This window comes from Cygnus olor, chromosome 10 (genome assembly GCF_009769625.2).
Source record: "Cygnus olor isolate bCygOlo1 chromosome 10, bCygOlo1.pri.v2, whole genome shotgun sequence".
NCBI classification, from domain to species: Eukaryota; Metazoa; Chordata; class Aves; order Anseriformes; family Anatidae; genus Cygnus; species Cygnus olor.
Genome location: NC_049178.1, coordinates 14617431 through 14645016, shown reverse-complemented (window position 1 = coordinate 14645016; position 27586 = coordinate 14617431). Strand labels below are relative to the sequence as shown.

Below are 27586 nucleotides of genomic sequence, written 5' to 3'. Positions count from 1 at the left end.
TTGTGCTGGGGCAGGCACGGAGCGCAAAGGCATTTATTCCCCCCAGCAGTGAGTACCCCAGGCAGATTTAGGGCAAGAGGTGCGTTGCAGGGAGAAGGCATCCTCTGTCCCTTTGCCCAAAGGGACTGGCCGTGTGTACAGGGGAGAACGAACAGCCCCGTGCACCCGTTTCCTTGCTCTGCAGCCCAGCCCCACACAGCCCCTGCTGTTGCTGCACCAGGCAGAGGAGCCTGGGGGATTAGCCGCTGTCACAGGTCGCTTTGCTGCTTCTGATCTGCAGCTTTTTCCTTTTCCTGTGCTGGTTTCAACCTCAGCCGGGGCTTAGGCTGTCAGCATAAGGCCTGGGGAGGGAGCAGGTCCGCTCCATCGGGAGCAATGCGGGGAGCAGAGCTGCTCCCTCCTGCACCCACGAAACCTCCAAGGCCGAGATACCTGGGCAGCCACTTGCTGCTCTGGGGAGTTTGCAGGCTGTAAAGGAGCCAGCTTAAGTTTCCCAATTCCCACTTTGGGACGGCTTCCAATTCGACCTAATAACAGGTGTAATTAAAATATTCCATTTTAGGACTGGAGTGCACCTTGTTGATCAGCCCTGCACGCACCGGTACAGGGATTGCATTGCACTCCCAAGGCCCTGCAATCAGGACAGAAAAAAAGCAGCACACTGTGTGGATACGGTGTTATACCGAGCTTCTTTATATAGAAACTTGGATTTTAACATGTCAACTTCATTTCTTTTTTGAAACATGGAAATAAGCAGAGAATATTTTACAGGTTAAAAAAAGTATTTGAGGACAGTAATCCATACAGAAGTGGTTTTGCATTGCTTTCGATGCTTTTCAGCAGAAGCTCTTTTATTTAGGAAAACTGAGGTTTGCAGAGTCCTGCACAGCAGCAGGTTTGGGGTTTTGTCTGACAGCTCCCCAGCGAGTGCGGGGCATGCCGCTGCAGAGGAGGAGCCGAGGGCCCCAGCGCCAGCCCCACACCTGGAGCCGGTGGAGCTGGGTCCCCTTAGAGCCGGTCCTACGCATGCAGGCACAGGGCTGCTCTGGAAGAGCACACCCCTGACGGCAGGCTCCTCCATCTCATATCTGTAGGCAGGACGGGCGTCACGCAGCACCCAAAAGGCGGCGCTTGCTGCAGGGGGGTGATGCGGTGCCCGAGGGCTGGGCGCTGCAGGCCCAAGGCGATATATCCCCGGCAGCAGCTGTCTGCAGGTCTCTTGGTAGCTCTGGCTGGCTGCAGAGCTGCCGTGGGGGAACCTTGTGTGAAGTGCTGGTGTTCAGAGCAAGCAGCCCCTCAGCCAGCCGGGTGCGTGGGGTCGCGGCTGCACAGAGCACATCTGGGTGCTACCTGGTGCCGCGCGGCACCGAGTGCAGGGAGCTCGAGAGGTGATGTCCCTGGGCTTGTTTCTCTGCTGGAGACCCTGGCCCCGCTGGCACCACAGATGCCCCATCCTCCTTTCCTCCCCAGAAAGGAATAAAATGCTTCGGGGTTAGGAATTCGCGGCGAGGAGCGCGCAGGCTGAGTTGTGTGCAGTCTGAAACCGTACCCACGAGGGGCTGACCCGCACGCCAGCCCCCGTGGCACGGCCGTGCCCGAGCCCCTTCGCACCCGCCGTGGCACCAGCTGAGGGTGAAGCGCCAGCCTGGGGCTGCCATCCCCGAGCAGTGGGTGAGCGCAGGTACCATATGTACTGCAAAAAGCGTGCGGCACTTTGGCGCGCCCGGGTCTGCTTTCATTCTGAATTCTCTTCTCTGTTTGAAGGCAGAGCTCTTACGCGATTCAAAGTTTTTTGTGGTTTATTTTTGGGAAGAGAAGGAAAAAAAAAAAAAAGATAATGTAATTCGGTGATGCCATTTGCATCCTAGACAGATGATGAGGCGCTCTGGCTAGCAGCTTAACCCTATTATGCAACGCTGGGACTGTGACATTATTAAATAATACTACAAATTATTTTAATATCGAGCCCCTTTGACTTTGTAACTCCCTCGTATAGCTACGTTGTCAATGTGAATGAAATTTCACGGTTAACAAATATAGTAGAGAGTAAAAGGCATCCAGAAATCACAGGGCTGGGTGGATGCTCAGTGCACTGCGTGCACCCGTACTGATACCAGTACAGGGATACGACAAATCCGGGGCCAAAGTGGAAGTCTGTCACGTTGGAAAAAATGTACAGCCATTTATTTCGGTAACGGCTGAGTGTGCTCCTGACCTGGGGCACTCCAGACACATTCATGAGGTTTTAATAGAATAAAGTAATATATATATGTATGTATATATATGTATATATATATATATTATTTTTTTAAGACCCTGGGGTTTCAAGGGATTTTTATTGAATTGTTAGCACTTTTCTAGACCTCTAGAATTTAATGTAGAGTTTAATATAGAGAGCTCTGATGCAGAAGATAAGAGGCATGTTGCCCCCATGAGGCCCTTTTGCCCCCCGTATGCCGAGCCGTGCCAGAGCAGTGCCGATGAGAGGATCTGCTCCTGGGGGGCAGGGGCAAGCCCAGGGTCCAGAGTGTGTTGGGGAGCTCACGTACCCCAAACCCTTCTGACCTGTGCGCTCTGCATCCGAACAAACCCCACCAAAGATGCTCCAGGGACGTTAAATCAGCATGACGCAGTCTACTACCAAAACTTAGATTTATTTTCTGAAAGAAAAGATGCTTTCTGAAGTCTGTGGATTCGAGGGAGCAGAGCGGGCTGCCAGCAGACCTCTCGGGGCTTTGCTTTGTGCCTTCGGCAGAGCGGCACGGAAAGACACACTTCTCGAAGTGTGCCCACTTAAAGCCTTGCCTGCGACAGAAAAACTACCCGGCGAGCAGCCCCGTTACGGTCAGGCGTAGCGGGAAGGTACCTGTTTGTTTATTTACGCCCTGCAGATAATGTTCTGCTCTTTTGGAGCCCGTGGCAGTGGCAGGAGAGCAGCTGATAGCTGCAATGTTGCTGCGTCCCCGATTGTTTGCGAGCATCCCAAGTTTTGAAACACGCTTGCGAGAGAGGAATATCAGCTTAAGCCTGACGGGCTAAAAAGCAGAAAGCCCCACACGTAAATGCCATTATGCACTTAATGAGGCAGGGTTTCAAAAAAAAAATCAGCCACACAAGTTGGTTTTATCAAAGAAAATGTATAAATAACAAGCCGCGATTCAAACTGCCGCACAAAGGGACAAGCAGGGAAGGGAAGCTCGCACTTCACTTGTGGCATTCAGATAATAGTATTTGCTCCACTAATCTTTTGGGCTTAGCGATTGACAATCAATATATTATTATCAACAAGCATTAACACAAACAAAAAGCTTCCATTTCTTTTTCAGTCGCGTCCCCTAAGTCCCTTAAATTTAATTAAAACCGGACAGCTCTCCCCGTAGTACAAATTAGAGTTAAAATCATATTAAATATTTGTTCTCCGGGAAAACAAAAGTGTCAGCTTGTGCTACCGGGTTTGGCTGCCTTTTTTTTTTTTCTTTTTTTTTCTTTTTTTTTTTTACACACAGAGGGGGGAAAAAAAAAAACAGCTACTCAAAGTTAAAATAAAGTCTCTCTCCCTCCCTCCCCGTCTCCCAAGACTACTGTCTATAACATGTTGTTCCTTATAGAAAGTGGGATATGGTGGCATTTGCTTGATTAACTTGCTCGACAAAAGTGACAGCTGCTGTGGGTGCATGTAGCTAAGCTGCACAGCGCAGTTCCGCCTTTGTACATCTGTCAGCAAAAAAGGAGGAATAAAGAGTGAAAAGAGACAAATTGGTCCCAAAAGGCAATCCATTCAACTCAGGAGGTTTGCTCTATTCAAGCACTCGCTGGGAATCTCAAGTGCTAGGTAGCTTATTCAATTTCATTCATTCTTTAGAATGAGCCCACAAGTGTTTAATTTCTTATTCTGTTGAATAAAAGCGGGGAGCTTTTTTTTTTTTTTATTGGAAGCATTAATTGTAAGACTAGCTGATCAATGCCCATGATATTAACTCATGGCGTATTTTCTGTTTAGCTGTGTGCCGCCAAACTTCGTGCCCGTAACGCGGCGCGCCGATGCCCTCGCTCGGGGAAGGCCGGGCGCACCCGGTGGCGTCGCGAGGGGTCCCTGAGCCTTGGCCCTACGAGACGTGGCAGAGTGGGCCAAATCCTCAGCACCTCCGTGTCAGGACAGTGCCTGGTTTATTACCGACGCGGGCAGGATGTGACCCGGATGGATGGTCTGAGCCTGTGGGGCCGGTTCGGTCCCCTGAGCAGGTTTTGTGGCCGAAATTTCGGCCTGCCTCGCGGCGGCTCTTCAGAGGAGCAGGCTCAGGGGTCCCCTCGCAGACGGCGTGTAGCGATGCCCAGAGCAGAGCGTGGTTTTCCTTGAGCTGTGGAAAGAGAAGTTTGTGAACAAGTGTGGCGGGGACCGCTGTGTGGGCAGGTCTCAGCTTACCATCCAGAAAACATATGTTTGCAGGGGAGAAGTGTGCCTCTCCCTCCTTTCTTGCGTGGCAGAAGGGCTGTGCCCGTCTCCGAGCTGCGGGGCCGTGCCTGCGGGGCCATCACGGACCTCGTTAGCGCGGGGCTAGCTACCGCTGTTGTCCTCTGGTGGCATCTCAGTGAGTTTTCGGGAGGCTCTCAAGTCTGGATTGTGTGCACTGTAGTGTATGGTGAGGTTTGGCCTCTCCGTTTTTAAAGAAAAAAGTAGGAAACTATTGGCCAGGAGTCTCTGCACTTCTTCCTTGCTGTCATTACCAAGTTTTTAGGATTACAATGACTGCAACAGCCACAAAGCCATTGAGGGAAGGTGGAGAGGAAAGCCCTGGTGGTCACACAAGTCCAGAGGGACAAGAGAGGTCTTTCGGTGCTGCTGCCGAGCAGCCTGCGCTCTGGATGTCAGGCCTGCGGGCAGCTCCGTGCGTGCCAGCAAGGCTGAGTGTGAGCAGGGGGACACGCTAGAGGGGCAGACCTTGCCAGAGCAGCTCCGGCTGTGAGGCATGCAGGGCACTGCAAAGCTGATGACCGTGTGTGCAAGCTGATCCCATCATCCAAAATGACCAAATCCCAAATTTGATCTCAGAGCCTCCTGGACTCGGGACGGACACGGCTCGGTGAGCCGTCGTGTGCCAGCAGCAGCCCCACCGCGCGTCCCAGCCGCGCTGCTGGCCCGTGGGCTGGGGGCACCAGCTCCAGGCACGAGGGTTTGGTAACTTGTAGTTTATTTTTTTTCCTGGCCCATCAAGTCGCTTCGAAGGCTCTTGCCTGAGAGCAGACTGAGCTTTCCTTGGGGAAATGAGGCCCATAGGCAGCACGTAGGTCGCGCTCTCCTCCCCCTGCCCCGTGCTGGCTGGACCGGGGCTGCAGCAGAGGCGGCCTCCCAGCGCCGAGCCGCGTACCTCCGAAACACCTTGGATTCAAGGCTTCATTTCAAAGCTCCCTTTCAGCGTTTCAAAACAAGCCGGTGTCCCAGACAAAGAGAGGGAGCCAGCCGGCGTTCGGAGTTCCCTTGTGCCGTGTGTGTCACAGTTTTAAATAGATTTGCCCTGCCTGGATTGGTTCTGGTTGGAAAGCAAGGACTGAAATGAGAGGTCACAGGGGAGAGTTACTATGGTAATTGAGTAGTATCACCAGTAGTTTTGCTCTTATGGGCATTAAAGCACATCATAATAGACAAACAACAGTGGTTAAAGCAAGCAGGTAGGATTACTATGTTCTTTTGTCAGAAGTATATAATGTCTTGTAGTCAGTTTTAAAGACTTCTCAACCCCCAAATCCACCCAGCAGTCACCTGCTGAGTAATTTTGTATGCCTAATCTCCAGCCCTTAACTACAAGCTTTCTGCTAATTTGAGGCAAATGGGTATTTTTGACACTAAATAGGGCAGTAAAGAATCCCTGACCTAGAAAAACTCCATTCCGAGGCACTGAGAACAGCAAAATATTCTTTCAGCATCCTTGGGAGAACTTTGCAATGACATAAAATAGCTTTGACTAAACCGTGCAGCAGCCTTCGATTAATGGTTTGCAGAAACTTGCTGAACATCCCTACTACAACTTCCCCCATAAAACTTGTCACTTCAGATTGCCATCAGCCACCACAACAATAATCATTTCATGCCTATTGCTAATTGCAAGCACAGCTGAGGCTCAGCGGGGTGCTCTTGCACAGTCCCAGGCCTTTATACCAGCCTCAATCTGTTGTATGGCACTTGTTCACACACAAAAAAACTACCAGTAAAGGCAGAAAGAGGCAGAGTCACAGGTTCCTTGTAATCCCTCTGCTACCCTGCTGACAACCCAGCCCTATAAGCATTCCTGGTTTTGTCCCGCTCTTTACAAAAGCTGAAGTGACCTTAAGCTACTAGTATGTAAGCTTTTGAATGCAGAATACAGCTCCTTCAGGTGCCTTAAGAAGCAGTGTTGCATCTGGCTTACGAGATTCTGTTTGCAGCACCCCTGGGGTGAGCTGCGGCTTCCTGTAACATGTAAAATATGAGTGTGAACTCAAGGTTCATGGCAAGGAACAGGAGGTCATGCTTCCATTCAGCTCACACCAAAGAAGACGGGGGTTTGCAGATGTTCCTGGGTATGTGTAATGACACCACCTCCCGGAAAGCGCAGGAACCCAGCACGGGGTTTTTTTTGTTGGTGGGTTTGGTTTTTGGTGTTTTGTGTTTTTTTCTTTGAAATGTGCCACACTCAGTGTGTTACTTGCAGATTTATTCATATCAATTTTTGCAATTTATATATTCAGAGATAAACTTGCTATTTCAGCAACTTATTGATCATGCATTTGCATTCAAGAAAGGGGAAAGGAAAAAAAAGAAAAAAAGAATGAGCCAGCCTATTGCTCTGGTTGGGGCGTTGCATGGGCAGCCCTCACCAGCCCTGTGTCGTGCTTCTGCTCCTCTAATGCCTGTCCAGGAGCATCCCAGCTGCCCATGGCCACCTCATCCAGCCAGGTGAGCAGCAGCAAAGAGGGATTTCATTCCTAGCTGTCCAAATAGGTTGTCTACTTGCTGTTCCTGGGCTCTGATGCCATCCTAAGAGCATTTGTTTGCATTTCCTGTGCTGTTAGCCAGGTCATGCTGTGCTATCCCTTGCCCTGTGCCCTTTGAGTGAGTGCAAATTATCCATGGGTGGCCAAGAGGGATGGCAGGTGCCATCAGTAACGTGTGTGTGGCAGGGAGCTCTGTGTGAAGTTGGGGTCTGTGGACTTGGGAGCATCGCTGAGGTCTAATCGTTTTTTATAACCAGGTGTGATGAGTTTTGAGAAAATAAACCTGTATTAGTTACTTTGGTGTGCCCGTGCCATAGCTCAGCTGGTGCTCAGACTTCAGAAATGTGCCTGAAGTGTGCTGTGGCCCCATGGGATGGCCTGTGGGCACGTTTGGGCTCTGCCTGCTGCACCTCGTGCATGGGGACAAGCCCCGAGGAGCCCCGTGTCCCTTCTAGCAAGGGCAGAGCCGCCCGGTGTCACGCCAGGACCGCGCCGCGCTCTTTTGTCTGAAGTGATCACGTTCCCATTTGGGAGCATTTGGCTTTGTTGTTGTTTTTTTTTAATAATATAATCATATGCAAATGTTATCCTCTTTGGTGGGTTAGTCATGAATCAGAGGGCTTGTGCGTCTTATAGCACATCAACACTAGTGCTAGCTAAAGGGAACATTTAATTTATGGGCTAACTTATTTTTATGAATATGCAGGGCTGAAATTCAGCAGTTGGTGTGTGCTCTATGAAGTGACGTGACGGTTTTGTGTATCAAGATCAATGAATTACACTTTGTCTTTTTTTTTTTCTTTTCATGAAGCAGAAAGTCTTTGGAGTAACTTAGCCCTGGGGAGGAGCGCTCCTTCCACAGTCCCAAAGCGGCTGAGCCCAGTGAGCCGGCGCTCCGGGGCGGCAGGATCCAGCTCCGGGGAGTTCACATCTCCCCACAGTTCAGCTACCAGAAACATAACCAAATGTTTTAATTTAGCTCAAGCTGAAGGTCTCACAGCAGCGAAATTGTGTGTGCTCATTAAAAGGCAGCTGGACGTTATTAGGGCTGATGGGAGTTACCGGCCGTGCTGCTGTGGCGGTGCTGTGTGCGAGCAGCTCCCACAGGTGCTTTTCTTTGGCCCTGCTGAAGTGGGCACAGGCCGCGGCGTGACCTTTTCCATGGATGCTGTCACCTTGCTGATAACCTCGGGGCAGAAAGTATTATTTCTATTTATTTCGTATCTGTAGTACAGCAGTGCAGGTGTGCACGGCGCAGGGCAAGCAGGGATGGCAGGACCTGCCCTCATCTCATTCAGCTGGGGGAGGCAGAGGCACCCAGAAGCAGGTCATTCCATGGAAAAAGAGAGGCAGCAGTGGAAGGGAGAGGGCCTGCAACATACCTTTGCTTTGTTCCTCTGTGGGTTTTGATTTAAAGACCCCAGGCGGTCGCTTTGTGCCCCCCCCCCCCGCCGGCCATCTGGAGTGGTCAGCGCAGCGCCCACCAGCACGGGGTGCCCCGGCTGCTCATAGTTGTCTGAAGACTGTGGGACACAAAGTCCCAGTGGGCCTTCCTGGCTGCTCTTCTGGTTAGGCCTGGGACAGCTAACCATAGCCGAGCTTGATTTCTGTCACTGACAGAGCTCCTTTCCTGTCCAAATTAGTTTTATTTGCGCTCTTAGCTCTTGCCAGATCTCCGTTCTGGAGATGAGGGGCCAGTCTCTGCCGCAAGTTGCACGAGGTGTAAGCATCAAGCACGAGATCACCACTGGACGTTTACCGGGTGACTCTTCCGTCCCTGTATTTCCTCCATTTTATTAAGAGGTGGAACTTATTCTAGAGCTAGAAGTGGAGGGGCATCTTCACTGAATCGTTCCTTGGCCCAGTACTGGCTGCAGTGATTACTGGCAGAGGCCGCCCCGGCCTTCTGCTGTCGTCCTCCCAGCAGCTGGGGGGCGAGAGGAGCTGCCTTCCTCACCCTCCCCAGCGCAGCTGGGCTGCAGCCACACAGTGAAGTCTGTGGACTTCTGGAAAGGGGCTGTGGGACGCAGGAGCCCTCGGCATTGCTCCCTGGCCGGTCCCAAGCTCAGCCCTGCAGCTCTCCCTCCGGGGATGCGTGGCCTCGCTCCATCCCACTGTGCCCGGCCGCAGCCCCACTGACGGCACCAAGCAGCAAACAGCAGCGGCTGCTTCCTCCAGGTCTCCCGGTCGCGTCTTTTATTTAGGTTTCACTTGGCCTGGTGTGCCCGGGCACAGCTAGAACAGCATTTGTAGCAATAAGAGGTTAATAAGAGGTTAATTTTTCATCGTGACCATTCACGATGACCAGGTCCTATACCACTGCAATACCCTTGGTAACCCTACGGGCTGATAAGGCACACTGCAGTGTTACACCATAAAGAGGTACCACGGTGGGGGAAAACCCTTCCCCAGACACCGTGCTGGGTCCTGCTGGAGGGCAGCAGCTCCTGGCTGCGTTGCTTTACGGTCGGGTAACCTGTGCCGATCCCCCGTCTGTGTTACGCGGTGCGCCGTTAGCTCGGACACGCGGGTGTGCCTCGCTCAGCCTCGCCTCAGCTCGTGTGCTTGGCTGGCAGACACCGGTGCCCAGGAACAGGAGTGGTGGAGAGAGGAAAAATACCTGGGTTAGACTGATGCAAGGTTTTAGGCTAGCTGGGAGGAAGCTGTGTTACAGACTAACCTGGATGGGGCTTGATCAGCATTTTTATAAATTGATTTTTTTTTTTCCCCTTTAACTGGTTCTAGGTAAATTTCTGCAGCTGTGCAGCACAGGTTTTGCTCTGTGCACATGTAAGAGTAAATGAGAGCAAGATGCTGTGCCTGTGCACAGAGCCTGAGCCCGCGATGAGGTTCTGGACCCTCTCGGGAATCAGCTGTGGTGCTGAGTGCAGTGGGGAGGTTTTGTGATTCCCCCGCCGCACATAGCCCCTGCTTCTGCCTCTCTCGAGGGCTCGCTGCTCGGCTCTGTGGCGTCAGACGTGCAATGCCAGCCCTGCGTGAGCAGGGCGCTGATCTGCAGCCCGCCAGAGCCTTCCTGCGCTGCAGGGCTGGCAGTCTGCTGCCACACAGCTGCAAGCCGTTTTCACAGGCAAGCAGCAAAATTTCAGCCCCTGGAGGGGCCCTGCAAATTCGGCAGCTTGAAACAAGCTCATTTGCTTGCTGCTTTTCCATTTTTTCCTAACCGCGAGGTTGAAACCAAAGCGTTTCCCGTGCAGCGCGGTGCCTGTAGGTGCTCACGCCTGCGCATCCTCACCCGCAGCCAACCCTTGCCCCGAAGCAGACTCGCCCCGTGACCACTCGCGTTTGATTTCAAGACGGTAAGTAGCTCGAGTGTGGTCCTAAAGGCAGGATTGTGCTCTTGCTGGGGCGGGGAACGGGTTAAAAGCTGGACCGGGCCAAAACTCCCGCCACGGCTGCCAAGTCAAGTCAATGGCAAAACAGGATTACAAAAACCTGGCGGCACCGCTGGTGGCCGGGACCCGTCCGAGTAAGATTGCTGTCGTTGTGAAAAGTTAGAGGCTCGTGCATGGAAATTTGGCGTAAAAGAGGGTGCTGGTCTCCCCCCCGAAGCCTGCCACGTCCCATTACCAGGGGGACAGCTTGGTCCCGCTGCCTGCCCGCGTGCAGCTGGCGTGTGCAGGGCATGGCGCGCGCACGTAACGTGGTTGCTGGAGAAGTCCTGTCTCTCTTGCAGCAATGGTACACCAGCTCGATGAATGTCGTCTGCACCTGGCTGACAGACCGCATGGACCTGCAACTTCACATCTACCAGCTGAAAACCCTCATTAGGATAGTCAAGGTAATCGCCCGCTGGGTTTTTCGCGAACGTCTTGCTGCTGAAAGGGGCGAGTGCATGTGTGCGGCGTGTCCTCTTAGGCAGATAAATTCAGTCCTTCACTGAGATGCTTAGAAATGAAGATTTTTATCAGATGGGTAAACAGGAACTTAAAATGCACAGAGGTGCAAAATACATGTGTAAATAAGAAAGTAACTACCTGCATGAAAAAAGGGGAAATATTGTTTATTCAGCCCTACCTGTACAATAAGCACGCCAAAATTAGTCTTTTTATGGTCGATCACACCCAAGAACTCGTGTTAAAATGGGTTAAATCAAACCAGAAGTTTTTTAACACTGTTTTACTAGAAATATCTAAGCCCAGCTATGGCTTGTGATTATCATCAGAATGCAAATGAGGATTGTTCTCATGGTTAATTGAAGTTGTTTCCTTTACAATGGGTGTATATAATCAACTCTAAGAGATCCCAAAGGTGAGATAACATACCCTGAAAGTAACATTTTTTTCCACGAGTGTACGTGTATGTGTATATGTGTGTGTGTGTGCGTGCCTTGGACTAATGATAATTATTTCAGTGTGAAATCACAGTGGTTTACATGAAATAATAAGATCACAGAAGGGGGTAAATATATTTTTGATCATTTTAGGTTCTATCTAATGCTTTTTTGTCTAGTATTTTATAATGTTTATGGTCTTGTGCGCAGTGAACACATTGAAGGCATGAATAAATTAAAACTGAAATGTATTAAATGTGCTTTTCATAACTGAAAACAACAGGCACAGGCAAATTATTGCTACTTGTCAGCTAGCTGAGGAAAGCTTTCTTCCTTGTGCTTTATTTATACCAATATTACTTTCAGAAGCAGCTACAACAAATCCAAGGACTTTCTGAAACAGTAGAACAGTAAATAGCTTCCATGCAGAGCACAGAGCACAATTAAATGAACTACAGGACCAGAGTTTTATCGCACAGAGTCGAGAAGTTTTTAAACATAAAATCACACACAAGGAAATAAACCATAATAACAAGGGAAGTACAGCTAGCTGTGGAAATGCAACTCCAGTTTCAGAATCAGGTGAAGAAAAAGAGATTTAAGAAATACATGCCATGTGCTTATCTTTATACATGAACAATTTTCTCCCGTATCCTGGACTTAGCGTATTTAATCCCAATATTGTAGGTAGGATTATTTAATACAGAGCATTCCAGGAACGTGTAATCATGTCCACAGCTACAGGCGATAGGCGTTCTGCTACGTGAAGAAAAATAACTTCGCTTACAGGCAGATGAATGCATCTAGAAGCCAGGAAAGTGGGGCCAACAGAGCCTTACTCTGCTGCTCTGATGTGTTTTTAGACCCCAGCGCACCTTCTGTAAAGCTACCTGGGGTCCTCACTGCTCTGAAGCCCCTGTGCAGCCCCGCAGCCGGCCCACCTGCAGGTCCCATGAAGGCAGGGCTGTCAGACAGATGCAGTTTGTCGCTCCAGGGGGGCTCGTGGTCACCCTAGGGACCCCTGCTACTGCACAGAGGCTCTGCGCTGTGCAGGGCAATGCCCAATGGGGCTGGGATTTCCTTGGCATCCCAGCCTCTTCCGTGAGTGGCTCCCAAACCGGCCTTGACCTCTCTGCTGTCTCCTTCTTCCCCCTGCTTTAGAAAACGTACCGGGATTTCCGATTGCAAGGCGTGCTGGACTCCACCCTGAACAGCAAAACCTACGAGACCATTCGGAACCGGCTGACGGTAGAGGAGGCCACGGCGTCGGTCAGCGAAGGCGGAGGGCTCCAAGGCATCACCATGAAGGACAGCGATGAGGAGGACGAAGAGGACGACTAGGGGAGCTGGCCTGCAGGACCGCCCGGGGCTCGCCTGGTGTCCGTGCATGTACCTCGTCTGTAACTCAGTTAGCCACATTAGGAAATTTTCTGTCAGCTCTAAACGCCCATGAGAAGTTTACCAATACAATGCCATGTTAGCTGTGTGGTAATAAGGTTAGCACCTCTCTTTGATTCATTGGTTTCCTGATTTCATATCTATATGTTCATAAGCAATATGGAGCACCGTTGTTTAATACTGTTACTGGAGAACTACATAGAAAACATACTAGGTGTGTCCCTGTTATAATTAAAGTTTAAACAATGCTTCATTAATGTACTGTATATACATTGATGGTAAATTGTTGTGAAGATGAGTGAATCGAGTCCTTTCATTTCTTTGTTTCTCTTCTGTGGATGCCAACTGCTTAAAATTAATTTAAAAACAGCTTTGTTTTTAAAAGAAAAACGAGGCAATTACAAATGATTTTTTTGTTCTCTCTGTTCATTTAAAAAACAGAAAACAAACAAACCCAGACAGCCGTTTGAATCATTCTGCATCCTCGTTAATGTATCAGGCTCTTCCCTTCAATATGCAGTTAACTCCATAGAGGCTACATCCCAGAGGATTAGTCATTCTAATTGCCACACCAAATTAATCCTATCATTATGGATATATCATGCCACATTACAAGTCCAAAGCAGTTGTTTTATGTTGACGTTTGCTCCTCTAAATGTTACATTTTTGTTTAAATTTCCAATAACCGTGTATGTACAAAGACAACTTTAATTACAATCTTAGACTATACAAATGTGTTTATAATAATATATTGAATATTTATTTCGGTAGATTGTAACCATAATTTACAATTCCTCTGTTTCACAATGGTTTTTATATATGTCATGTACATTGCATTTTGACTGGTAACTGCATGTCCATCACTCCCCCTTCCAGAGCTTTTACTTTCTGTGTAAAATAGTGATCCATCTTGCTTTTTTTGCCTTATACAAGCCGACAGTTGTAAAAGTGTGAGAACTGTGGCTTCTCAATAAATAACTATTCAGATGTCCTAAGAATAAATTATGGAGTCTTTTTATGTCTGCCTTAGGAAAAAAAAAAAAAAAAAAAGAAATTACAAGCTGAGATGTAAGAGCCCCCACCTCTCAGAATAAAGGCTTTTTCTTTTCTCATGGGTGTTTTTACAGTTTATTAATTTAGAAGCTGGTTTCCCGATTTGTTCCCAGAGGTCAGGCTGGGCCCAGACCATATATTCCCCAGGTACAAGGGCACGTGGGCTGCCACCACCCCGCTCGTTTCCACCATCATCTGGGCACTGCGCCCTGTCAGCTGTCCTTGGGCGGCTAATCGATGGTCTGCTCCGGTACAGCCCCCGTTATTACACGGCAATTAGCCTTACCCGACACTTGCCTTCCGCAAGAAAGGCTTCAGTTTTTATTTTGTCTTCTCCCACAGAAGCCAAGGGAGGAATGGAAGGAAGGGGGGCTCTGGGAACAGCCCGGGTGGGGTGCTGGGTCCCGGGATGGCTACGGAGCTGGGAGCTCATTCATCTGCAGTGCCGGATTTGGGGACCCTCCTCTCACTGGCAGTTCACCCCCCGGCTCTGGAGGTGCCCTGCAGCCCTGCCATGTACCCGTGGTGAGCCGTGCCCACCCCGGGGACGGGGGCATCAGCAGGTTCTGCTCTAGGGGCGGGTGGTGGGCACATTTAGCACCCTTTACATTTTGTAAGCCACTTGATGCACGGGCACAGACAAGCTATGAACCCTTACTGTAACCCTGCAGATCACTTTTGGTTCTTGTCTCACCCTACGGTGCTGGTAGGCAGAAGCACTGACAGGGAGAGGAGCCTCTGGGGACCTCAGCAGAAATGTGGCCACCGACACAGCTCTTCCCCACCCTAGGGCCCCAGAGGAATGGAGGCAGCAACTGAATGGTTAAGTCAGACCTACGTCCTCCAAGGCCAGGGCAGGTGCTTCTGCAGGCCTGCCAGTGGGACATATATAAAAAAATTCCTGTATCCCGACATCTCTGTGCTTGGAGCCTGCAGCCACGTCCAGAAGCCAGGCTCCTGAGCTATGCGTATGCATGCTCACATCCTTGTCTTCCTCTCCCTCTCCTGCCCCAGACACTGATACAACCTGCAACACCTCCAAGAGGAGGCACCGGGAAAGCCTCAGCTGGGGCAGGCACCAGGCTGGGAGCAAAAAGCTCCAGGGAAGACCAAATTTGTAGCTCCGCTCCCCGTCAGGCAGAGCAGAGCTAGAGAAACAGCTTGACTCCGCTCTGGAACAGGCTCCCCCTTTTTTTTTTACATGAAATATTTATTGGGTGAAAACACAGCCCACTTCCACCTGCCACCTTTCAAAATAGTGAGCCCTGCTCAGTTTTTTTGAATGAAGCCGTGTGGGCGCAGCCTTCGGGAGCTGATCCCAGGCTGCGCACCACCAGCACGCAGAGGTGCCGCCCTGCAGCGGTGGTGGTGGCCACGCTCCTCCTCGGAGCTTCCCCGTCAGCAGCAGCGCCCCTGCAGCCTGTGACAGCTTTTCACGTGGCCTCAGACCCCAGCAAAGCAGCTCAGGGACTCCGTAAGAGCCCTGAGGCTATGCCAGGCCTGACCGCATGTCCTAAGAGAGGAAGCATTAGGCAGATCGTTTCTTTTAGGGAGTTTGGACCCAAATGAGCGTCAAGTTACAAATTTTGGTGTGAAGAACTCACGTACGAGCAATGCTGCAAGGCAGGATTTAACCTCCCAGTCCTGCAGCATGAAGGCAAGAGAAGGAGCCTGGTGCACCCCGAGCCCCCCTGCCGATGGTGACGTGGTGCTGGCAGCCTGACCCTGTCCCGTGTGGGTGCTGCACGGCGGCACCGGGAGCACCGAGTGCCCTCTTGGTTAAATCCTGCAGGAATCACCCCAAATGGTTTGGTGCTGTCTGAACAACACAATCTGGGTTTAAAGCCTCCTCGGCCACGTAACATCCTTTGGATGGGGCTCAGGCTCGTGTAGGGCAAAGCTACACCTAGGGCAGCTTCTAAAAGGGTTTGCTGATGGCTGGGAGCACTCTGGCAAACCCTGCCGAGGAGACGGAAAGGTCTGCTGCTGGTTTCACTTCAACCCGCTGCTGCCGTGGAATGAGCTCCAACAGTCAAAGGACTTCCTGCCAGTACAACTGCACCTAGATGAAGGATCTGCCAGTACAGTTATGTCAATCAGTTTGGGGAAAGAGGAAAATTTCATTCCTCTGCCAGCAAAATTTTAAATGATAGATCAGGCCAAAACTTCTCTCATATTTACAGGGAAGTCCAGCGAAAATATCCTTTTTTTGACAGACTTACTTAAAGCATGTGGCATGGAGACTGAAAATGCTATCAACTATTTGACTGACAAGTGTCAGCAGCTGTTCATCCAATTTGTTTTATATCTCAGCAACTAACAGATTCTTTCCCCTCTGCTGTAAAGCATGTCTCCTGGCCCATAGGCATCTTAGAAATTGCTTTTCTGCCTCTCTGGTGACCAAAACGTCAAAAATATTAGAAGACAATTTGGTTTCAGAAGCATAAATAGGCATGCAGCAAAGCAAAGATGATTTTGTCAATGTTCAGTCTGTGTTCTTTTAAAAAAAAAAGTCACGGCAAACCTAAGGCAAAAATTACTCCTCGAAGCTTTAAAAGAAGAAGCTAAAGCAAACAAAGCCCCAGTAAACCAGCACAGGTTAAACCAGCAGCTACCAAGGGGAAAAGCGCTGGTATAACGGGCAACCGAAACACAGCTGAGCCGTATCTCACCCTCTGCACTTTGTGAAGTTCAAGACTCTGCACCAGCACCACTGCCACCAGTTTTTGTTGAAAAAACTGCTCCGTGGTGTCGGGACTCAGCAGAACCCCCAAATGCCAAGCTGAGGCCAGCTAGGAGTCCCCTAAGCCATTCACAAAAACCAGCCTTCCTCCTCTTCGCCCTAGCCGTGCCTCCAGAAGCTGTTTGGTACCTGACTGCGTGTAATTTAAGTTACAAACGCTGCGGTTGCCAACAATTCTGAACTCGTTTGGCTCAGGAGCCTGAGCGACACCTCTCTCCGGTGAGCTGCATTCGGCGGCATTTCCTCCGTTCGAGCGCATTCGGGCTCCCGAGCTAAAGGCGCTAAGTGATATTTTGCCCAGCCTCCCCAGAAGATACATATTCTGTTTCAAGTTGTAAATCTGCATTTGTTGTAACTATGCAAAATATGGGAGAAAAAAAGTGCAGAGATTATATGCAATCTGCCAGCAGAGTTGTGTGCCATGAGGAAAATGCCTCACAGGTCAAAACAAAGAAAAACACTGAGCAACAAATTAGTTGCAGGCAGTAGCTAATATGGAGATCAAAAGATTAAAATCAACATGCAACGATGAAATCACTGGAATAATAGGAGCACTTAAGAAGATTAAGTCAATAACAGAGTCCAGTAGTACAAAAATAAGATTTTGATTATACTGTAAAATTTGATATTGGGAGAGCAAAAGCAATTACAACCCCGACATGCTTCGCTCTCCCCGCCTTAGACCATCTTGGCTCATTTCCTATGCAAGGAATACAGTTGTTGAAATAAACAGAAATGTTATGACTCGAGCGCTCGCTTCAAAAACAAACCAGGTGGTCAGATCAGCTTGGGGACTGACAAGACGGGGTCTGTAAAGCGAGGACTTGTTGCCGATCCCGGAGGATGCGACAGCTGGGGGGAACAAAGGCCGCACCGTTTAGGAGCGCTTTCGGCAGAGAGGGGGCTCCGAAAGCAGCTGATCTCGGGGCCTGTCGATGGCTTTCAGCTGGACAGGAGAGCCTGGGGGAAGGAAGGAGGAGAGAAGGAGCTCGGAGGCTTGAAGTGAACAGGGCTGGGAACGCCGATGAGAGGGAAGCCTGATATTTCTTCCTATCCCGCTCAACCAGCAAGGACTGAGGGGTTGGTCCCACGACATGCTGGGGGCACAGCACACGGCACCCCGACCCTCTCTAGACCCTGCCATAAGGGTCGGGAACATGTCCCACAGCCCCCTTCCCAGTGCCAGGGCTCAGCCAGCCGCACAGCCCAGTCTCAACGGGAGGACAACGTGATGAGGGGCAACCCTTGCTCAAACCAGGTGAGCCAGCAAGGACAGATGAGACAGTCCCTCAAAAGCATGCCGGCCACAGGACACCAGCCTCGTTCGCAGACCGCGGGGCCAAAGACCCGCAGCTTCACCCAGGAGAAGTGGCCACCTCCTCACCCGAGGGGTTTGAGGGCCCTCAGTGGGCACCACAAAGCTCTGCGGGCCTTCAGGAGGAGCCCGGGCAGCTCCCCGGCACCGCAGAGCTGATGACTTGCCTGGGTTTTTCTCTAAAGCATTTTTTCAGCATTAACTCCAGCCCCACCCCCGTCCCCACCCCAAAATCACAAGCTAGGCTCATAATTAAATCAAATAAATAAATTATCAGCTATTTTTATAGAATTTGTGGGTGTTCTTGAACATTCAGGGAATACTTGGGTCGCGCATGGAAGTTTTTTTCCTGCAAGAACTAGGTCTGGCTTTTTAGTTTGGGCTCTGATCGTTGGGAGGATTTTTTAGTGGTTCTTTCATATCCCATCTTCTGGGGCTGAAATCATAAAAATACAAAATAAAATTAAAAAATTAAAAAGAGATTCTTACGTTGAGGGGCTCTGGTTTGTCCTGATGGAAGGAGGTGACATGCTACCGTCCGCTGCTCCCACGGTACCTTGCAGACTGCCGCAGAGTCCTGCTCAGCAGAGAACAAGGACGTCTACGAAAATTATGTCCTTCGAGCAAAGATAAATGCAAACATCAAACAATATGAGCCGTGGCATAGCCAGAAAAATGGCAAAACACTGAGTGGGGAGTTGCAAAATGACTGGGAATGGCAACTGTTATTGGCTTTGGAAAGGTTCTTCCTCTATTTGATTTTTTTCATGGAAAAAGCATGTACTTTTGAAAACAAGATGTTTTTCTAACTCATTAAGAAGAGAATAATTCAAAACACGTGGGGTTTGTCCCACTTATTTTTTTTGGCCATCCTTCTTTCAAGCAAAAAAGGGAAGGAATGGGAACGCAAAACTGAAGTGGGCTTCTACCCATTTTCACTGCTTTTTGCTCCTTTTTCTGAAATGTTTTCAGTAGGAAAGTGAGAACAAGGCCATCCCCCCATTATATTCTCCTTCTCTACTTCCTCCCACCTTTTCTCCTAAATAGAAAATAAGGGGGAAAAGAAAAAAAAAAAAAAACACACACAACAAAACCAGAAAAAATTAAAAAGCTCCCACTCTTTCAAAACGAAGAAGTACACCACTTCAAACCAGGAAGAAGGGACATCTCTTGGGCTTGGTTTTCAGAAATGAAATACCGCATCGCTCCATCGACAGCGAGGCAGGAGAACAGCAGCCGCCCCTTCATCATTTTCTTGCTTGCCTTGGTGGCCGGGGGGCTTTGGGTAAGATGTGGACCCCGCTGACTCTCGACTGGCTCCTGGACCAGAGAAGTCCAGCGGCAGGACCTGGACTCTCCCGCGACGTTGCCATGCCTCGCAGGCAGGCAGCGCTTCGGGGGCACAAAGCCCGGTGGGGATGGAGCCGTCCGCTGCCATTCCTGTTGACAGGCGAACTAGAATAGGCTCTGGCTCACTTTCTCCGAGCTGCGGAAGGAAGAATGAGCAGAGAAAAGAGTTCATTCAATTGCTTCTGTTTGGCAGCTCGGCAGGACTCTGCGTGCACAGAAAGGGACGTGGCAAGCAAGGAGGTGCCGTTTTCAGACTTACAGAACCCAGCCTGGTTGCCATCGAGGCACTCGTCGGGCAGCTCGTGCCACGGTGCCTTACCAGTTGCTCTGCAGTGCGGCTACATTTCAAACATTTCCGGCTCTTAAAATGAGACACGGGTTAAAAACGTCAGTGCTGCCCCTGCCATCACTGACAGTCGCACAGCGGAGCCATGCAGGGACACTGGGCCACTGCGTGCCCAAAATCCCGCTGTGTTTGCTCCGGGACCCGTTCAGTGCTCCAAAACCTAGCTCCACGGTACAGTGTTTCGATATGCCAATTTTTATTTTTCTTTAAAAAATTAAGAAAAAAAATTATCTGCCTACGTATACGCAGTGATGTGTGCATGAGTCAGTGAACGGGCTGAAACAACACTCTGCAGGGACTCGGTGCCTCTGCTCCAGCCCAGGTGGCCTCAGCCTGCAGTGGCACGGTGGTGGCAGCGGGGTCACCCCACCGACCCAAGGATCCTGTGGGGTCACCCCACCAACCCAAGGGCTCTGGGGGGTCACCCCACCGACCTAAGGGCCCTATGGGATGGGAGGACAGCCCGGGGAGGCTGTGTGCTGCGCCCGCTACACAAGGTACCGCGGTTTCAGAGAGGAAGCAGGCAAAGAGGTAACAGCCTGCCTCACCACGGATATTCCTCTCTTGGTTTCCCCTTTCGTTGCTCACCGTTTTGTCCAAAAAGAGCGTTTCTGAGGGCTGCAAACTGAGCTGCAGAGACACACCTCGGGCTGCCCCAGCCGCTGCCTTGCCCTGAGACAGCCCTGAGCCCAGCGTGGCGAGGCAAGGGATCGGGCAGCATCACAACCACACTCCTGAAGCTGCCCCTGCAAAGGCAGCCCCATCCTGACTGCCTGGGCTCAGCCCGCTGCCTGGGCTCACCTCACCTTCTGCTATTAAAAAAAATAATAATAATAATGCATTTTATATACACACACAGATATACAAAGGAAAGCGGCACAGAAATCAAAGCCACCATTTCAGAGGGAGACCGCAGCGTAACGCTAATAACTTTCGGCAGCTTCCACCGGGGAGTTTAAGCAGCTGCCACGTTAAATGACCAGGAGGAGCCCGAAGTTATCTCCCGGCGGCCCACAGCCGCCCAGTGCCCCCTGCACGGGCCGGGAGGACCCGGGGACGGGGGGACCCGTGCGGGACCGGGATTTCGTTGAGCACCGGGGGGATGCCCAGCTCCCGGCCGCCCTGTCGGGGCCGGTGGCAGGGGGCAGCGGGTCCGGGCCCCCTCCCCGCAGCCCCGCAGCCCCGCTCCGGGCTGCGGTACGGCCCCCGGGAGCCCCCCGGGCCGGGGGTGCTGTTGTAGGGTCACGGAGGGGGAACCCCGGCCGGTTTTCGATGTCAGCGCCCCGGGAGGATTTGGGGCTGGGGTCGCCCGGTGCGCCTTGTGCCCAAGGTGGAGGTGGGCGTTGGGGTAAAAAAATGGGGGGAGGAAGCGCGGGGGGCGCCGGGGGTCGGGGCGTCCTGTCGGGACGGGCACCCGGACTCGTTTTTTTGGGGGGGAAAAATGAAGAAAAACCTGCAGAAGTGATTACGGGTGCGCTGCCAGCGGCTCTGCGGCACGGTGCTGCCACGGAAAAGCGGCCCGGGGAGCATCTCCCTGCTGCAAAAGCCGGGGGGGGGGGGGGGGGGGGCGAAGGTTTCCAGCCCAATCCCCCCCAAAATCCCCCAGAGCCCCGTCCCGGCGCTCGCAGGGCAGTGCTGCGGCTGGGGCGGCCGTCCCAAAGTCAGTCATTTCCAACACGCTTGCCGGCACAGCACAAGCGGGATCGCCAGAGACAGCCTCCAGCTGTGCCCAAACCTGCGATTGCAATTAAAACCTGAGCTCCGCCGGGCGGCTCGGAGCCGCCAGCCCAAAGCACGGATGCACCCGGGCACGGGGGGGGGGCTCCCTGCGGGGCCGTGGGAAGGAGGAGGCCCTGGGGCTGCTGCTGGGGGGTCCCCCCCGAGGATCCTCGCCCGCCCCCCCCCCTCCGGCATCTGCAGGACCCCCCCGGTCCGGGCCAGAAAGCAGCCGGGCCAGGCATCGGCAGCCCGGGCAGGGCGAGGGCGGCGCGGGGATGCTGGCAGCGAGCTCCCGGCCCCGGCTCCGCAGCCCTCTTTTATCCCGCCCGAAATCATCTCGTTTACAGAAAATATTTGTTTGCACTATTAGTTGGTACTGGAGTTAATTACTCAACGTGTGAGCGGGGAGTAATATGGATAAAAGCAGCCCCAGTGTTTATTGTGTGGGTGAGCTGTTGAGCGGTGCTTGAATAAACTGCAATTAGGGTTAGATAGAGATTAATTAACATGTGAGTGGCAAGGTGTAAAATAGTTCCCAACCCTCCACTCAGTATAATCTGCAGGCGAGGAAAAAGAAGTTTGTGGAGGCTAATTAAATACTTTGCTAAAGCCGGCGAGCCCCGGGAGCGAGCGGGGAGCCCAGCAGCCGCCTGCCCGCTGCCCGGCTCGGCTCGGCTCGGCCGGGCTCTCCGGCAGCCAAACCCCCGGGTGTGCTTCGTGCCTGTGCGCTCGGCATCGCCTCCCTCCAGCTCCCCAAAACCGGAGGGGTTCCCTCGCTGCCCCGCCGGGAGGATGGCGAGGGCCGGGGGTCCCCCCTCCCCCGGAGCCCACCCGCGGTGGGAGCGCGGCGCAGCCCGGGCAGGAGGGGGAGGGGGAGGGGGAGGGGGGCTGCTCCCTCCCCCTTCTCCGTGGCTCCCCCAAATTCCCAAATTAGTTTCGGCAGCGTGTTGTGGTTCGCAGGTGACAAAGCCTGCCTGCAAACAGCCGCCGGCGAGCTGCCCCGGCGGGGAGAGGAGGCGCGGCTTTGTCAGCGCCGCACAAAACCGCCGAATTCCTCCAAACTTTTCTTAGGCGTGCTAGGGAGGCGGAAAAAAAAAAATGAAATAATAATATATAGGGGCCTTTTCATTGCTTGCTTTACCTCTGGCCAGGCTCGGTCTTAAACCCTCCGCTCCCCCGCCTCCCCCGGCTAATCCTCCCCTTTATTTTAGGGACGCACAAAACCAGGTTCACGCAGCGCTATAGTGGCTCCGAGTGAAAGGAGCGAGCGCCCTGAATCGCCGGGGAAAATTGCTCGGGGTGAATGGGGCCAGGGGAGGGGCGGCGGCCGGGCCCCCCCAAAACCCAGGTGGGCACGGGGCTCCCCCAATTACCGCGTCCCCGCAGCTGAGCCGCCTGCGAAGCCTCCCCTCCCGCACCAAGGCGTTTTAATTAGAGGCAGGCAGGGGAGAAACCCCGGCACCCGGGCGCGATAATGCGGAGCCTCCTGTTTGGAGAAAGGGGGGGGGGGGGGGAGAGCCGGGGGGGCACGAAAAGGATGAAAAGGGGACGGGAGATGGGGAGATCCGCCCGGCCGGCCGGCCGGAGGAGCGGGCAGCTCGCGGGGTGACAAGCCGCAAAACTCCCGATCGCAGCGCTCGGCTGCCTTTTTTTTTTTTTTCCCTCCCCATTTTCTTTCCTTTTCTTTTTTTTTTTCCTCCTTTTTTTCCGAGAAAACCCAGCCCCGGACTCGACTCCCTCCGCGTTTATTTAAGGCTAATCACCAGCTACCCTGCGAGGGGAGGGGGGTGGAATTAAACTTAGTTTAATTAACATTAATACACTGTCCTAATTAATGGGTTGGCTATTAATTTATACATGCTGGGGAGGCTCGCAGATAAGTGACAATTTATTAATTATCTTCCAGCTCGGTTGCAACGGAGCTGATTGCAGATGGGTTGCCAAAATAACTCGAGCATGGTTGCGTGGTAGTTGCTTTAGGAAAAAAAAAAAAAAAAAAATCATTCTCCCCCTTCTTGAAAAAAAAAATAAAAAATCCTCACGCTCACTCCGAGTGGCTCTTCTAACCCCAGCAAGAACTGGAGCACTCTTTTCCACCCAACTTGTGAATCGCACTTGCCTTCTAATTTGCCACATGCAAAACGATTCCTCTGCTTTGCAAGTTGCTTTTTAAGAAGGGAGAGAGAGAGAGGGGAAGAGAAAAAAAAAAAAAAAAAAAACAGCTCGCACACGAGCGATTTGTGCGTCTTAAACTGGAAGGAAATTGTGCGTGGAGGGGGCGGGGGGGGGCTCCTCTTCCTCTCCCTGCCCCAGCCCACCGCGCTCCAGCCCGGCGCCGGGGCTCGGGGAAGCTCCACGGTGGCATCCCCGTGTCATTCCGCTCCGAGTGACTTCATGTGATGTCAGCCTTAAATGTACGAGCCGGGGAGCTGGCGCTCGGGAAGATGTTTGCCGTCAAAATGTGACTGTGGCCGCAGCGCGCTGCTCGGATGCGTCTCGCCGGCGCTAGCCACGGCTAGGTAGGTGAGTGGCCACTGGTCCCGCGGCGACCCCCTGCCCCTCGCCGTGCCCCCCGCCCCTGCGTCTCCCGCAGCCATCGGCGGGGCTGGGCAGGGTGGCAGTGCCTGGGGGTGGGTTTTCTTTTTTTTTTTTTTTTTCCCCTTTCCTTCCCCCCCCCCTTTTTTTTTTCTTTTAAATACTAACAAGGTCTAGCTCGCATGTTACTTTAGCGCGTTCCGCCTAATGAGCAGTAATCTGGTACCCTACGTGCCATTGTTCTGGGATATGTTCATTTGAATGTAAATAGGGAGGGGGTGCCGGTGGGGGGGGGGGGGGGGGGGCGGGAGAGGGGGGGGGAAGAACAAGGTGCTTATTAAATTGATTTGTCTCCTGGCTTTTCTGGAATGCAGAGCCGAGCGCAGGAGCGAGCGGCTGCTCACCCCGAGTCCCCGGGCGGCGCAGCGCCATGGCGAGCTCGGGGTCGCTGGAGACGGTCATGCCTTCCTCCTGCCCCCGGCACGACGGCAGGGCCGCCGCCGCTAACCCCTCCAAGAGCCTGGCCTTCTCCATCGAGCGGATCATGGCCAAGACGTCGGAGCCCAAGCCGGCCTTCGAGCAGAGGCAAGGCGGCCCGGGGCCGGAGCCGGAGCCGGGCAAGAAGCCGCTGAGCCTGTGCTCGCCCCTGCCCTGCGTGATCCCCATCCCGCCGCTGGGCTACGAGGTGCCCTCCAAGACTCTCCTCAACTACTCGGAGCTGTGGAAGAGCAGCCTGCGGGGCGGCGGGGGGCTCTGCAAAGCCAACTGCGGCGTGTGCTGCAAGGCAGAGCTCGCCCTGGGCCAGCCCAGCGGCCGGCTCATCAAGCCGCAGGTCATCCACCAGGCGGGGGCCGTGCCGGCCGCCCCCCGCTCCCTTTACTACTTCAATTACCTGGACGCCGCGTACCACCCGGCCGACCTGCTGCACGGACAGCTCTTCCCCGCCGGCCTGCTGGGCGCCCCGCCGCCGGGGGGGCTCTCCGCTCACCAGAAGCTTTTCCTGCTGGAAAACGCCAAGCTGGCGGGGCTGGCGGCCGAGAAGCTGCCGCCGCCGCCGCCCCCCCTGGCGCACAAGGAGAGGCTGCCCGGCCACCTGGACCAGGTGATGAAGGAGGCGGCGGAGCGCGGGGGCCCCCCCAAAGGCCACGCCAAGCTGGGAGGCGGCGGGGCGGCGGAGGGCAAGCCCAAGAACTTCACCTGCGAGGTCTGCGGCAAGGTAAAAAGGGGCTCCGGGGGCGGGACGAGGCTCCAGGGAGGGTACGAGGCTCTGGGGGGGGGGGATGCGGGGCGGTGGGAGAGGTTCCCCCCACCCCCCCCCACCCCAGGTCCTAACCTGGCCGTGCCGGCGCTTCCCGCAGGTGTTCAACGCGCACTACAACCTCACCCGCCACATGCCGGTGCACACGGGGGCCAGGCCGTTCGTCTGCAAGGTGTGCGGGAAGGGCTTCCGCCAGGCCAGCACCCTGTGCCGGCACAAAATCATCCACACGCAGGTAGGTGGGGGGCGGCCGGGCCGCGGGGGGGGGAGGAGGGGGGGGTTACCCCTCCCCGCAGCCCCCTAACGGGCCTCTCACCCACCCCCCCACCCCCCCACCCCGGTGCAGGAGAAACCCCACAAGTGCAACCAGTGCGGGAAGGCGTTCAACAGGAGCTCCACGCTCAACACCCACATCCGCATCCACGCCGGCTACAAGCCCTTCGTCTGCGAGTTCTGCGGCAAGGGCTTCCACCAGAAAGGTGAGCCGGGCCGAGCCGAGCCGGGCCGGGCCGGGGCCGGGTCCCCCCGCGGGCCCCTCGCCCATCCTTATGGGGACGAAGCGGGGCGAGCCCTGCCCGGCTGGGGGATGCGAGGGGCGCGGGCCGAGCCGCCGCCGTTCCCAATTACTTTCTCCCCGAGCCCCGGGCCTCGTGGCCGGGGCCCGCCGGCGGCTCGGCCCTATAAATGCTTTTTAAACGAGAGGTGCCGGGCCCCGGCCCTAATCCCGGGCCCTCCATTTGCCGCGGGTCACCGCGCCGCCCCTGCCCCTCATTTGTGCCGTGCCGGTTGCGCGCTGCCCCGCGGTGATGCGGAGCGGCTTTGACAGGGGGCCGGGGGGGGGGGGGGGGGGGGGCCGCTTCCTGCCGCCCCCCCTCACCTGTGTGCCCGGGCACCCTCGGGTAACCCCCTCGTCCCCCTCTCTCCTCTCCCGCAGGCAACTACAAGAACCACAAGCTGACCCACAGCGGCGAGAAGCAGTACAAGTGCACGATTTGCAACAAAGCCTTCCACCAGATCTATAACTTGACTTTCCACATGCACACCCACAACGACAAGAAGCCCTTCACGTGCGTCACTTGCGGGAAAGGATTTTGCAGAAACTTTGATTTAAAGAAGCACGTCCGAAAGTTGCACGACAGCGTCTCCAGCGCGCCGCCGCCGCCGCCCCGGGACCCTGCGCGCAGCGGGCAGAGCTAAGGGCCCCTCTCGGCCCCGCTCCCCGGGCCAGCACTATTTATCCGAGCCAGCCTTTTGCTTCTGTCTCTTCCCCAGCGAGCTCAGCCGCCGGCAGCCATCGGCCCCGGGCCGCAGCTGTACATACGAGGAGCCCCCCGAGCTGCAGGAGGGGCCGGCGCCAGGACAGCGCTCTTTATACGTGTCTGTAAATCTCCACTTTAAATGTACGCTCGAATAAGTGAGGAATATATCTATATATCTAACCTAGCCCGGGACAATAAACCGGCCCTTCGTAGGTGTCTCATTTCCCTCCTCGGCCCCGGCTCCGAGCCGGGAGCGGGCGGCACGGCGCTGCCCGGGCCCCCCAGGAGCGGCGGGGAGGGCCGGGGGCGCCCCCCGAAGGGCCCGGAGCCCCCCCGAAGGGCCCGGCTCGTTCCGGCGTGTTTCGGCCGCTCCCGAGTGCCCGTCCTTCCCTGCATGCAGATGAAACGATCTCACGCTTGCTTTCCGAGTAATGACCCAAATTAAGAGCGAAAACACAGACCCTTCAAAGCGCATTACATTAATCTAATCACTCCCAGCAGGCCTCAGAAACTCTTTTTGATCAGAATATGGATAATCAAGCACTTGGATTACACTAAATATCCCCTTCTCGGCTCCCCCCTTCCCCTGCCTTTAATATGCAAGTGTCTATTCCGGCCACGTCGTTAGGAACAATATTATCCTAGCGGAGAAACGAGGCCGGGGTGGCCGGGAGCGTGCGTGCTGCTGGGGCCGGGCCTGCCAATGAAGAGGGGAAGGAGCGAGCCCCAAGTGCCCGGGGACGCCGTGCCGGGAGCTCACCTCTCCCCGCTTCGTTCCGCGGCAGGAGGCGAGGACAAGCGCAGCCCGCCGCCGAGCGCACGGACGGGAGCCGACCCCTCGCACCGCCTTTTGGGATTCGTTACCGGGCGGCGACGCTGGAGCCCAGAGGGCTTGGCTGGCCCCACAGCCCGCCGCGGGGCTTCGTCCTTGCTCGGCTTTGGGATTTTGGCGGTGCCAAAAGTTAGAGTTTTGACGCTTCGGGGCCGGGTGAGGCGCGGGAAGCGACGCGCAGCGAGCCCGGCACCGTGGTACCGTTTGTTGGGGGGGAAAAAAAATGAGATTCGGGGAGAGTTTCGGGTTAAAAAGGAATTAAAAAAAAATATAAGCAAGCCCCGTCGCCGTAAGTCACCGCGGTTGGGGACCTGGGAGGGGGCTGATCCGTCCCCAAGGAAAGGGGCTGCAGCTCGACCCCAAGCAAAAAGCGGCCGCCGGGACGGAGCGGGGCGTGCGGGGGGCGGCAGCAGCGCCAGGGACCCCCGGGGGTGCGGGAGGGTCCCGGGGACAGCGGGGTGTCCCCCGCCCCCGGGGCTGCGGGACGGGGCCGAAAGCCGAGGAAGAGTGGGGATTTC

The 27586-nt window shown here is 54.0% G+C and overlaps 3 protein-coding genes across 15 annotated transcripts in view; 2 read left to right on the top strand and 1 right to left on the bottom strand.

Moving 5' to 3' along the window:
* The window catches only part of CADPS (calcium dependent secretion activator), a 203115-nt gene extending 189427 nt beyond the window's left edge, over positions 1-13688 (top strand). For all 12 annotated transcript variants that reach the window (XM_040569331.1, XM_040569338.1, XM_040569336.1 and 9 more), the window contains 2 exons: positions 10664-10768; positions 12422-13688. In XM_040569331.1, the coding sequence (XP_040425265.1) occupies positions 10664-10768; positions 12422-12601 (285 nt within the window). In that variant the 3' untranslated portion in view covers positions 12602-13688. The remainder of the gene's footprint in view (positions 1-10663; positions 10769-12421) is intronic.
* Positions 13689-13826: 138 nt separating this feature from the next.
* Positions 13827-27586, bottom strand: part of C10H3orf14 (chromosome 10 C3orf14 homolog) — a 31518-nt gene continuing 17758 nt past the window's right edge. The window contains exons 5-6 of one of the 2 annotated variants that reach the window (XR_005823141.1): positions 18259-19255; positions 13827-17414 (exon numbers count right to left, since the gene is read on the bottom strand). Coding sequence is in view for 1 of the 2 variants with exons in the window: in XM_040569344.1 (XP_040425278.1) it covers positions 18953-19255 (303 nt within the window). In the remaining variant the exon portion in view is untranslated. Of the gene's footprint in view, positions 17415-18020; positions 19256-27586 lie in introns of those variants that run through there. The other variant, XM_040569344.1, reaches the window with a different exon arrangement.
* FEZF2 (FEZ family zinc finger 2) lies at positions 23434-27314 on the top strand. Its single transcript, XM_040569342.1, has 5 exons — positions 23434-23703; positions 24094-24935; positions 25078-25212; positions 25324-25456; positions 25912-27314. The coding sequence occupies exons 2-5, from the start codon at positions 24150-24152 to the stop codon at positions 26172-26174; spliced, it is 1317 nt and encodes a 438-aa protein (XP_040425276.1). The 5' UTR covers positions 23434-23703; positions 24094-24149; the 3' UTR covers positions 26175-27314.

Coding starts and splice junctions, on each gene's coding strand:
- FEZF2 (XM_040569342.1), top strand. CDS start 24,150: ATGGCGAGCTCGGGGTCGCTGGAGACGGTCATGCCTTCCTCCTGCCCC. Junction 24,936..25,077: donor CCTGCGAGGTCTGCGGCAAG/GTAAAAAGGGGC, acceptor CGCTTCCCGCAG/GTGTTCAACGCGCACTACAA. Junction 25,457..25,911: donor CAAGGGCTTCCACCAGAAAG/GTGAGCCGGGCC, acceptor CCTCTCCCGCAG/GCAACTACAAGAACCACAAG.